The sequence below is a fragment of the Adiantum capillus-veneris genome, chromosome 22 (genome assembly GCF_014529385.1).
Source record: "Adiantum capillus-veneris isolate H3 chromosome 22, ASM1452938v2, whole genome shotgun sequence".
Classification (NCBI taxonomy): Eukaryota; Viridiplantae; Streptophyta; class Polypodiopsida; order Polypodiales; family Pteridaceae; genus Adiantum; species Adiantum capillus-veneris.
Genome location: NC_140952.1, coordinates 18559865 through 18573004, shown reverse-complemented (window position 1 = coordinate 18573004; position 13140 = coordinate 18559865). Strand labels below are relative to the sequence as shown.

General features: G+C 41.7%; 1 protein-coding gene across 3 annotated transcripts; it reads left to right on the top strand.

The window, feature by feature from the left end:
- The first annotated feature begins 9254 nt into the window (after positions 1–9254).
- Positions 9255–12353, top strand: LOC147428986 (uncharacterized). 3 transcript variants are annotated; one of them, XM_086495188.1, is made up of 7 exons: positions 9255–9521; positions 9975–10048; positions 10462–10542; positions 10632–10976; positions 11313–11544; positions 11642–11708; positions 11840–12353. In XM_086495188.1, exons 1-6 carry the CDS (start codon positions 9504–9506, stop codon positions 11705–11707), a joined length of 816 nt encoding a protein of 271 aa, XP_086351314.1. In that variant the 5' UTR covers positions 9255–9503; the 3' UTR covers position 11708; positions 11840–12353. The 3 variants fall into 3 exon arrangements, with proteins under 3 accessions (XP_086351314.1, XP_086351313.1, XP_086351312.1); XM_086495187.1 differs by having other exon boundaries at positions 9256–9521; positions 11867–12353; XM_086495186.1 differs by having other exon boundaries at positions 9257–9521; positions 11789–12353.
- The last annotated feature ends 787 nt before the right edge of the window (positions 12354–13140 follow it).

Here is a 13140-nt window from a genome sequence, read left to right as displayed (position 1 = left end):
GATGAAGATAAGTGAATGGGTTGAAAAGAATGGCAAACGTGCACTTGGCCAAGCAGGTTTTCGAAAGCATCATAGCACTATTGATCACCTTGTCACTCTTCGAGTTCTTATGGAAGCGTCTCGATTGAAAGGAAAAAAGTTGTATTGTTGCTTTGTGGATTTCAAGAAAGCTTTTGACATGGTACCGCGAGGAAATCTTTGGAGACGTATGCAAAGCCTTCAAGTGCCGAGAGAATTTATGCATGCAGTCTTTCGCATCTACCAAAAAGTGATATGTCGATTACGTATGGGAGATGGAATTTCAGAATTTTTTGCAAGCACTATTGGTGTCAAACAAGGATGCCCACTTTCCCCAACCCTCTTTGGGCTACTCATTGATGAATTGGAATGCATGGTTCTTGACTTTATGCAGCAAGAAGGCATAGAAGAGGTTAAGATTGGAAATGCGGTGATCATGCTTTTGCTTTATGCCGATGATGTAGTGCTCTTGGCACATACCTTAGAAGATGCACAAAAGCTTATGAGTGTCTTGGAACGCTTTTGCCTACGTAGCGGGCTGATCGTGAATGGATCCAAAACCAAGGTTATGCTTGTAAAGACCCTCAATGATGAAAATTCATGCATTGTATATAACAATGAGAAACTTGAAGTGGTAGATCACTTCAAGTACCTTGGCCTTGAGGTTCCATCCAATCATAAATGGAAGGATTGTGCAATGCGTCGCTTGGAAGCCGGAAAGAGGGCCTATTATGCATATGAGAACATGTGCAATGCAAGAGAGATCAAGTGTTGGGCTCTCAAAAAGTACCTCTTTGACACATTGGTGACACCGGTGCTTTTTTATGGAGTGGAGGTGTGGGGTGGAAGCATCGGGAAGTCTACTTGGAAAGAGTTTGAGAATGTCCAAAAGCGTTTTCTCACCAACTTTCTCCAAGTCAAGACACAAACACCCTACATGCTCTTACTTCTTGAGTCCGGATTGCTTCCCATTGAGGTCTTGGGCATGCAAAGGGTTGTGGAGTACATGCGTAAGACACAACATAGCCCTTTGCATCGACTTCCTAGAATCGCATATGAAGCAAGTCAAATGGTTCAAAAGACATGCAAGAGCAAAATACTAAGTTCAGGGTGGATGCTTGATATCAAGAAATGGTTTGGAAGATGGGATGCATGTCACTTGGTCAAGGATGCGTCGATCGACTCCCAAGTTAATGAGGCCTTCTTACAACGCCAATGTATCACGGCTTGGGAGAAATTCGGAGGTTCTCGCTTCAGCCATTACACCACACACGTTGCCCCAAACTACAAATCTCTCTTCTTCTCGGAACGAGGTAACCGAACCCATTCCTACATCCTTGAGCCCATCCCGTTGAGTGCGATCCGCACCATTGCCTCCATTCGTCTTAGCTCCCATTCTCTACGCTGCGAGACAGGACGTTGGGGCACTGGCGAGGAGTGTCATCGACTTTGCACCTTATGCCCTCGTCAAGTGCGAGAGAGTGAGTACCACACACTACTTGAGTGCTCAGCTTTTGACCACATTAGGTCCTCTTTTCCCCATATATTCAGCCATGATCTCTCCCTACATACCTTCCTCTCCCAACCACGATGTGGACTCTCTATTGCGACGCTCATTTCAGCCATTTTTGAGCATCGAGAGTCACTTATGAACTCCACTCACACCACGTGACATGTTCATTTGGTCCCATAGGTCATATTTGACCTCCCAGGACGATAATAGAACTATCTATCTATCTATCTATCTCTCTCTCTCTCTCTCTCTCTCTCTCTCTCTCTCTCTCTCTCTCTCTCTCTCTCTCTCTCTCTCTCTCTCTCTCTCTCTCTCTCTCTCTCTCTCTCTGCGCTCGAGTTGGAACTTGGAGGATTTTGAGACTGCGCACAGGCCGTTGCTTAGGCTGCGCTCCGCGTTGGCTCAACTAATGCACTAATGCAGTGACCATAATCTCTCTATCTCTCTCATGAATGCGTAGCAGTGCATACAGACACGCCATATACGGAGACTGGTGTAATGGTGCACGGACGCAGGCACACTTGCATGGAACCAAGCCAGCTTCGGGGCTCCCTGTCAGGGTCACGGTTCACTGGTTTGAACCTTGTCCTCACTGAGTGGCGGCAGTGTGCAACGGAAAATACTCCTTGTATTCGAAGTGTGCAGGCTGGCCCAGGCAGTGACCAGCAAGTCTCTCTCTCTCTCTCTCTCTCTCTCTCTCTCTCTCTCTCTCTCTCTCTCTCTCTGACAGTCTCTCCTTCTCCCTCTATCTCGTTGTCCATTTGCGTCACCGTCGGGCTTCAAGGAACACTGCGAGATCTGAGGTGCTTCGGCCACGTGTGTGTGGGGGGGTCTAATTTGTGAAAATTCCCAAAATACCCGTCAAATTTTCAAAAATTTCTAATTTCTAATTTATCTATTTTGGTCGGATAGTTTTCTAATCTTTATTCCTTTTCGATAACTGGGATCCGTTTTTGAGTGCTTAGCATGTCTCTATGCATCTCTCTCTCTCTCTCTCTCTCTCTCTCTCTCTCTCTCTCTCTCTCTCTCTCTCTCTCTCTCTCTCTCCTCGCTGTTTATTAATCGCCCGTGCGCCTCCGGTTGCTCATGCAGAGGAAAACGGCTTATGCTAACTAAGTAAAAATGTCGGTTGAGGCCTCGTAAAGCTCCACGTAACACAAATAGTTGCCATCCAACTTTAGACACTACAACTGCCATCGTCGTGCGTACAATGCAATACTTCTTTATTGTTTTGTACAGCTACGCACTCCCAATCCCCATGCATGCCTTCATATGGAGAGTAACCTTTTTTTGCATTGTAAACATTCCCTGACTAACAATCTCATCATGATTTTTTTACCCATGTCGGTGTCCAATGTAACGGTGCATGCCTTCATGGTCATTGCATAGGTGATTTCATATGGAGAGACACCCTCTTTTTGCATATGTCAACAATCCGTAACCAAGGATCTCGTCGATTTTTTTTTCGCCAAGGTGGTCAACATCGTGTGTAATGTTGCATGCCTTCACGGCTTAAACATAGGTGATTTCCTATGGAGAGGCTTCCTAGTTTTTCATCTATCAACACCCCCTCATTTTTGAAGTCTTCTTGGAAGCCTGGTGGGAAAGATAGGTCTAAGTTCTAACTAACCTTTCATAAAAAAGGACGATTTTGAAAACTCCAACAAATGGCACTTCTAATTTCTGGTTAAATATTGCTCAAGAATATTAAAGCCCACACTCCCAGACCGCGAACGTCTCTCTCTCTCTCTCTCTCTCTCTCTTTTTGCATGACTCTATCTCTATGCGAGGGCCGACTTGCCGAGCTCTCTCTCTCTCTCTCTCTCTCTCTCTCTCTCTCTCATTGCCACAAAGAGGCTTGACGGCATGCTCTCTCTTTTCTCTGGAGTTGCGCAAAAGTCGAGAGGCTTGAATGCCTGATCTTAGGCATCTCTCCTTCTCAAGACTGAGTGCCGGTGATAGAGGTTGGGCCCTCAAGGAAACTAAGTCGCTCGTGGATGCGTTTCTCTCTCTCTCCTCGCTGTCTCACTGTTCACGCAGTGTGCACTGTCCGAAGGCACCGGATGAAGGAGCTCTTGATGTGTGGCCGGGGGGGGGGACTCCCTCCCCCTTTATCTATTAGTATAGATATTACTCTTGACTTTTGCATTTTCAATCTTTTTCTTTTCCCAAACTCACAAATGTGAGTGATAAATTTATTCAAAACCAAAAAAGTTACAAAGACATTAGGGCGCTAAAAAATTGTACTCTCTCTTTCTCTCTCTCTCAGCTTGATTTCTGGTGAGCACCCTTGTCTGTTAAAATTTAGAGATTTTATAAAATTTTAAGCATGTCCCATAGTTTAACTATTGAAAATAAAAAGGACAAAATATCCCAAAACTGGTAAAAGCCTCGTCAGTTGGGCAATCTCTCTTCCATTTGGGGTGCCAATGTGAGTGTTTGTTTTTGTCGGGTATTTTGTCCATTTTCTACGGGTGAAAAACGTTTGTTTTTGTTGGGCATTTTATCCTTTTTTGCAGGTGAAAAACGTTAGCTACTCTTTAAAAATATAGTGTAATGCCAAGAAAATCATAATATCTTGGAAATTTGAAGGGCTTGAAGGGTGCCCTTGGTGAGACGAAGTCCCTATGAGCTCGACAGTTAAATATCTCTCTCTCTCACTCACACACACACACACGTACACATACTCAACTCTCTCTCTCTCTCTCTCTCTCTCTCTCTCTCTCTCACACACACACACACACACACACGTACACATACTCAACTCTCTCTCTCTCTCTCTCTCTCACACACACACATACACGTACACATACTCAACTCTCTTTCTCTCTCTCTCTCTCTCCTTTTCTCTCTCTGTGTCACATACACACACACACCCACACACACAGAGGCAATGTGATGGTCTCTCTCTCTCTCTCTCTCTCTCTCTCTCTCTCTCTCTTTTTCTCATGGTTATTAACGTGGATAAGGACGCCTTCATTTGCATGTATGTCCTCAAAGCAAGACAACCTCAAGTTGACGCCAATCGAGCTTTTTTTTTTTCAATCTCTTTAAAGAAATACAAATTTTTTAAATTTTAAATATCAATATTGATATTGAAAAAACCCTTTGAAAAATAAATTAAATTCTCATTAAATAATAAAATATGTACGAAGATTATCCCTTTTTTGTTACGTGCATTCAAACTGGAACATTTATTCTATGTAGAGTACAAAGTCATTTGACTTTCCATTTGAAAAGCTTGTCATTTCTTACAATGTTACTCTTCACTTTTGCATTTTCAATCATTTTTTTTCCCCAAACTCACAAATGTGAGTAATAAATGTATTAAAAACAAAAAAAGTTACAAAGACATTAGGTTGGCAGGGTGTTGTGGTTTTGCATTCATTCTTACCCTTTATTTTTGCATTTTAGAGTAGATGTTTTGTAAGTCTTTCTTTCAAGTGAACCAATGAGTGACAAGTGGATAGCCTCTCCTTTCTTGAAAATTTTAAGCTCCATTTTATATAGTATAGATACAGATAGATACATTCTCAAAAGCTTGTCATTTCTTACAATGTTACTCTTCACTTTTGCATTTTCAATCTTTTTTCTCCCTAAACTTACAAATTGTGACCACATTAGGTATTTTACCTACTACTTCTTTATGGAGCTTGGGAAAAATGGTGAGATCCGAAGACATCCAAGTGTCAGGTTAAGGGTCATACAAAATCTTTTTTTTAACATTTAATGTATGACTCCACCTTTTTTTTTTCATTTTGAAGGTCCTACAAAACTCCACTTTTTTTTTAAACATTTACACAAATGTTAACCTCACTACTTGTTGACCATTTCACCTCTATGTAGATGTGTGTACATTTGTGTGGATTGGGGAGGAAGAGAAAGTACATTTTTCATATCCATATTCCGTCATCAAAGACAATGGTGGGGACGAGACCAATCGATTGCTAAGTTGGTTTGGAACCTCTAGTTTATAATTATGTGTGTATGTAAACAATACAATTTTATATTAAAACACTATAATTGCAACGTTGATTAAGACCTACTTTCGATAAATCTTCCACACCCCTTACCTTCTGCTAGACATCGTAAGTATTTACCTTTTTTTTATAAACAAATTACGCATATCCCGTGTGAAACGATACAAACGATATTATGAACGCACATGATTGCCTGGTTGCACTCGAACCCATGACTCAAGTCACGAAGGTCGAGTACTCAACTAACCAAGCTAGCTCCTTTGGACGCAAATGCAAATTTCAAATCTTATCTTAAAGGCTAAGGGGACCCCTCAACGACTTGACTTTGAATAGAGAGTGTAGGAGCATGAGTGCATTGAAAATAATACATCTATACAAAAGCAAAGCTTCCTTTCTTTTATAAAACGAAAAGATACCATCCACCAAGGTCAATATTAGTCACAATCACACAAAGGTTATGCACCATGGCAGCTTTTTATAAAAATTTTTCCTATATATTTTTGGAGTAAGATCAGGGTTCATGAAACCTTCATTAAGTCGGAGATGCTTTATAACTTTTACTTGAAAAAACCCCCAATATTTGGTCTTTACTTTCAAATAAACAAATTAGAAAACCATGACTTCCACTGTATTTCAATCTATTTATCCAGATTTGTAACCACGATACCCACATTTTGACTTTGAAAATGAAGGTATCGAGCATCTTCTCTTTCAATCAAAAGAACTACACTACAAAAAATTGGCTATCATAGCATGTGGCTTTTCACCTGAGAGTGGTAGATTTGTTATCCCAAATGATCTCTATTCAATTAAACACTTGTCACATCTACTAACATAATATGGCGGAAGGGGGAGCCCTTTGCACGTGTTGCAATCTGCGACTTGAAGGCTAAAGTCCAAAACTAAGAAAGCCTCTTAGCACGCGATAAAGAGGAGAGAGGGGGAGAGAGAGAGGCCGCCGAAGGCGGCTAGCCGTACTAGTAGATCTTTAAGGTCTCTTGGGATCATTCCTACCAATTTAAAAAATTCTCTTCTTCTTCTATCTATGTGTATATGTGCATGCACCCATCTATGTGTATGTGTGCATGCACCCACGTGGGTGCATGCCGCTTCCTTTGGACATCATGCATTTTTATTATGCTAATAGGAACTGCTTCAAGGATATAAATAGCAGTTGGTGAAAATAAATGAATGACATGTTATCTTCAAAATATAATGCCTCAAACCATCATGCTGCATGCTTTGCGATCAGAGGGTAATGACCACCTAAAAGATTGTTTTGCAAGAGAGTCCCAAGACCTCCATACATTATAAGGACCCTAGCCTAGAGAAGGAATTCTGTGAAACATACATTTTTGTCTAAACGAGGGGCTAAAATTTTGTGACACCATCCAAGCATGTCACAGAGGATGTTACACGTCACCACCCAAAACAAAACACATTTTATTTTGTTTGGCTTTACTTGTCATCAATTGCATTCCATTGTTATTTGGTTGATCAACACTGCAATTTTAAACTTTCGTTTAGAAGATAAAACACCTTATTATGTGTTTGATTAAGGAATCAGTCATTGGCCCCACTCAAGGATGTACAAGCATCATTGACATGTAAAGATTTCCTTATAGACAATGCTCAAGAACCTTGTTTCCACAATAGGGTTGTGAAATAAGATTTTCCCAACTCCTTGAGCGGATAGAAACCTGGGTGCAAAAGAAGCTTATCGTCTCAACGTCATTTATCACCACGTTGCAATATGTAGATAATACAATCCACACTTGCCTCGTTTTGTGTGAAAAAGAGTAACAAATGCTAGCCTTCCTATTTGTATGGAAAACAACGAGAAATGGTGAACTTTTGTGATGTGGAAAATTGCATAATGTGATAAAAAATCACATGTCTAGAACAAAGTAAGCTTAATGCAAAATTAATAAGAGCCCTTTTTGCAATCATAACCATGAATCAATATTTTTTTATTTCTCGTCATAATTTTTTTACATTGAAAATTGCTCAATTTTTTTTCCAACTAATATGCTTAGGTTTTGTGTAAAGTCTTGGCATTGCTCAACAGAGAGGATATTTTGTCTTGTTTTAGGAGTTGGGTTGGGCACTCCCGGTTGTTCCCCTTATACACCCAAAGAACAGAGAGGATATGTGCTCTTCTATAAGTAGGCTTTAGTCTTACCAATATTTTGGAAGTAATGATTTTTGGACGCTAGAAAGAAATAAGATTATGGTTATTGCTTAGTCCTAAAGTTCAATGCTATAATAATGTTTGATCTAAAATATAAGTGGTAATGAAGGAAAAATTAAGGGGGCTACTAGCCCAATGGCTAATTGTCAAGCGACTTCAAGATCTTTTGGCTATTTTACAAAAATCCTTTCAAAAAATATTAGCCCATAATTTCCAAACTTCTTGTGGTTTTGGAAGGTAAATTCACCAAACATACAATTTTGAAAAAATTTCAAAAGATTTGCCCCAAATCCTATACATGTAGGTCTATGGATAAGATATATTTGCCGACCAATCTATACAAAATTATTTCAAGCATACAAAAATTGACATTTTTATGGTTGCACCACGAAATATTTCTAATATTTCTATGGTATACTTGTTGACAAAGGCATAGACTTGTTCTTACATGCATAGTGTGCTTTCATTTGGTTTAAGTTCGCTAGGTTCATATTTGACTGTATTGTTCATAGGGATTCGCTTCTGCTGAGAAGCATGACTTTGTAAACCTTACTGATTAACTTCTTATCCTAGCTTAGTGATACTTTGGTCGTGGAGCTTGTTCAAATTGTTCATCCATGCTTATCTACTCTTTGTCGTGAATAATTCACACTTTGATCTCATGATCCCTCTAGGAAACATACTCCATTGATCAGGAAATCTTATAAGCACCAACATGTTCAACATCTAGAAAATAAAGTAATTGTTCTTTGTTCACCGATAATTGTCAAATGAAGAAGGTAAATATTTGCGTTAAAGATGTGTCCAATCAGTGTCCATAAGCAGCTCCCACAAAACACTATGAAGACAATTTTTGGCCCTACCAAATAAGGTATGAGAGTTCATTCATGCTTCAATTAGCTGAAGAACTAATAATAGTGAGAAAAAGGTTTTGCTCATAATTAATTATTTTACCTACTCTAAACTTGCCCCTAAACACAACAATACACAACTATGCAAGCATTTATCTCATGTCCTGGAAACTAGAGTAGACGGGTCTATAGTGGTGAGTCTAGGCTTGCAAGATGGAGACAACAGATCCCTTGGATTGCGATGACGGTTACAATAAGGGTCTAGAGCCTATTTCTTTAAGAGGGAGGTAGTGAGGGTTCAAATCTTTGGGGGTACATTTGGTCTAGTTTTATGTTTCCATGGATTAGCCTTGAGAATCCTCCACCTTTGATCATAAGATCCAAGGTTCATTAAGGATCCCGTTGTCCTTAGTGTCTAGGCCCATCCATACCCATTTCATGTTAGCTAGTTGTCTCTACATGCAGGCACCGAATCGCTTTGCCCATACATAACCCCGCTCCCATACGTATGAGCAACAACTTTTAGTGACCTTTTTTAACATGTGATGTGAATAGGATGGGATATAACTTGCCGGTTGTTTTGTTGCTTAGGGATGTGGAAAGAGAGAGAGAGAGAGAGAGAGAGTAGACTAACTAATCAATCAAGATACAAGCCTTTGGTTCTTCGCTAGGTTGATCATAAATTTTGACTCTCTCAAGAGCAATTTCCGTTGGCTTTTGTACAACAGTAGTAGCGGGATTTCATTAGCACAAGGGGAGGAGGTGTGATTATGTGGGCGAGTTGTGTGTGTGTGAGAGAGAGAGAGAGAGAGCGAGCGAGCTTGCCACAGGCATCATCTCCGTATCATTATCTTCCTCATCGTGCCTTTCCCACCATCGCGCTCAGCAACGCAAATAGTGCTACTTAGCAATTGTGGGCGCATATACACACACTCATCCTCAACATCAATATGGCTGCTGCAGAGACGGTATGTGTGTGTGCTTTTATGCACCCTCATTCCCTTTCTTGCCTGCCTATTTTCACTTTTTTTTTTTTCGCTCCAATGCTTTTGTTCGTCTCAAGTTTCCTGCTTTCCTGGATCGCCATCTCCATGTCGGTACTGCTGCTTTTTGCTTTTCCTCGCACATTCTCTCCTTGCATTTGCTCATCAGAATGGGCCTTTGAATTTGTTTCCCGTTTCCAGCAATTTGCTGAAATAGGCACGTGCTTTCTTGCTCTCTGGATCGCTTTTCTCATGTGGGCAGTCCAGCTGCATTTTCTTCTTGGCAGAATCACAGTCCTCGCCTAGCTTTATCATGAATGCGTACCCGCATCATCGTCAGCATAATTGAAGGGCATTTTTCCACAATACAGTAATCGTTTTGCTATTCTTAACCTTGACTAACCCTCACGTTCATCATGTTCCATCAAAATAATCCAGGCAACTGCAGCTGGAACCCGCCGAGCTGTCGTACGCAGTGAGAGGTTCGTACAATGGCAACAAGAGTTGAGCAGGTACTTTCTGCTCCTTTTCTTTCTTGATTGATTTGGCATCACATACACACACATGCTATGAAACATGCAGCAATGTGTCACTGCATCAAAGAGCCATCCATTCATACATGCATCTCCACATGCACACATACATATAAGCACATGTCCACATGCACACATACATGCACTCTGGCATTAGCAAGCATGTGGAATGTGGCGCTATACCCATCATCCAGAGAATGTACAAAACCCAAATTGCTGCTTGAAAGGCTCTCGGGTATATTCGAATGCTGAAGTTATTTCGGGTTATCACCACAGTTCTTTCTTGCATACATGTTTATATTCACCAGACATCGACTGGGGTGACATCAAGTACCTTAGTTGGATTGTTGATGAGGGTGAAGAATTAAACATCTATTTGATGTCTTATCTAGTGCTCGTCGAGCTCCATATGGAAGTCGCAAGCGAAATGACAATGGGAAGTTGATTGGATATCAAAACCAACAAAAGGAGAGGTAATGGTTTGTATGACATCCCTGTCACTGGTGATGTGCATGCATCATAAGGTTAAAAAGCTCATATGCATGATGCCTGTGCAAAGCAGGGAGAATGCAAATGGATTGAAGAGTTCAGTAGGTATAGAAGATGAAGGAGGAGAGGATGATGCTTATCAAAGTGACATTTCACAAGAGAGGGCAAAGAAACATCGGCAACAAAGGCAGCCACAAAGTGTGGATTGCAAGAGAACAGAGAAGGAGTCAACTTCAGATTTCCATAAGAGTTGCTTGCTCATTTCTAAGGAAGCAGGCCTTTGCAATGTCGAGGAAGGCCAACGAGAGCGGCAGTCAGGTTTGGAACAAGAGAAACAAGAGCCTGTCCCCGCACGGCCCATCAAGAGAAGGGGGCGGCGTGCTCTCAACAAGGACCAAGAGCTTCACCCATTCACAAGGTAAGCAACCGGTCTTTAGCTGGTCTATACTGTAATGCAGAGTAGACCCCAGCGACAATTCCTTGAGAGCCCTTTTTGTAAAGCCATGCAAGAGACTGCTACGGCCACCTAATCTGGCCTTTTGCAACCAGGACCTTGTGCGCCAACTATCAAGCCATAGGTGCCATGACCACTGCTTATCCCAAGTGAACTCTTGTATTTGCTTGCTTCTCATCCTCATGAAGACAATTTCCTGTTGCTGATTCTCTTTTTGCTTTGATTTTGAAATGCATGCCCACATTCTTGTCGAGTTTTTGCCACACAATATTTATATGCCAATATTGTCGTAATGGGCAGAGGAGCAGGTGGTGATGCAAATGCTAAGAATGGCAATGCAAGCAGCTTAGTGTCAAAGCGCTCCACCCGCTTGCTCACAAGAACGCTTCGCACTGAAGAACCTCCTCCCCCACCTCTCAAACTTCCAAAGCTTCATGTTGTTCTCAGCCGCAAAGAGGTGCAGGAGGATTGGCTCAAGATGACAGGACGACGGTACACAGGAAAACCAAAAAAATCGGCTCTTATTCATTTGGTATGCATTGGCTGAAGGAGTTCTGTGTCACATGGATTCAAAAGGCTGTTGTCTTTAGTTCGAATTGTTTTGAGACTTACGGTCAAAAATTTTGCAGGGACTTGGGTTATGCACATCCATGACATGCCCGTCTACCATACGACGTTACCTTAATGATCCGTAATGTAAGTTGTTTTTGTGCCCTTAATCTTGCTAGATTGGTTTTGCTTGGCTGTATGAGTAAAATCATGAAGATGGTATGCAGTGTTCAAGCAAATAGCCTAAGCTGATGCTCGTCGTCTATGACAATTGATAGTGTGGAAATCGTGCATTGGGTTTTTAGGCAATATACTATGCAAGAAGTTGGAGACAGCCTCTCACATGGGTAGTGCCATTATTGATCACATACTACACCAGAGTGCTAAATCTTGCTAAGAGAGAGACCAAGGAAAGCAAGGATTTGTGTGTGATGCGGAGTCAAGTAAGCACCGACGGTGGTTTACATCATCATCTAGGCAGGAATGTAAAGGCCTTGATCCTTCCTTGGTGTTGAACTTTCCATCTAGGCACATGATGTTAAATTTTTCTATGGTCTAGCACTGCCCATTTTAGCTGGGTTTTTTCAATGTGAAGGCCTTTCAAAGCTGTTCGAAGTTATACATCATGTCTTTGCGGCGGTAAGCTCTCATATTAGCCAAGCAGAGGTTTATAAATGGTGTTGATGCAAGCCATCAATCAAGGCCTGTGGGAACCAACCATTCAATGTATAAAGGGCTATTAATAGCATGTGACTACATGGCTTCAATTGACAATCATGGAACATCACTCAACTGTGAGTCTCTCTCTCTCTCTCTCTCTCTCTCTCTCTCTCTCTCACACACACACACACACACACACACACACACACACACACACACACACTGTGTGTGTGTGCGTGCGCGCACATGCAAGTAGCACGTGCATGCGAGGCTCCATGCGAGGGGCCCATGCATACACATCCATCGGTTGATGTGTGTGGGTTTTTGTGCATCTTTCGTGTGCCTTCATGATGGGTGTGTGTGTGTGTGTGGGGGGGGGGTTGATGTGTGCTATCTTTACAGGTTGTATTAGTCAGAGCTAATTTTAAAGTGGACCCTTTTAGTCACTTGTGGAGGATCTACCCCAGATCTACCTCCATGGGTGAAAGCTCAATTCGAAGCGAGCTTGCGCGAGTGGCCACTATGCTTTCTTGGGGCATATGGATCTCCATTACAGTTACACTCAAGCCACTTTGGCTCGATATGCCACCAGGGTGAAGACCATGGAGCTCCTTGGGTTACACACACAAGTAGAGTGTCGCCCTCTGTTATAAGACCCATGAAAGAAGCTCTAGCATAGTGCCCAATGCCTCTCTCTCTCTCTCTCTCTCTCACACACACACACACACACACACACACACACACACACACACACACACACAGAGTATGTGGTAGATTGGTTATCCAGTGTCTTGTGGAGTGATAGTTCTTGAGTTCAAGACTCATTGGATAGATCTATGAGGTCTTTTGTGAATGTTCCTATGGTGTTAAACCCTCCTCCCCCCCCCCCGTGTGTGTGTGTGTGTGTGTGTATATATAT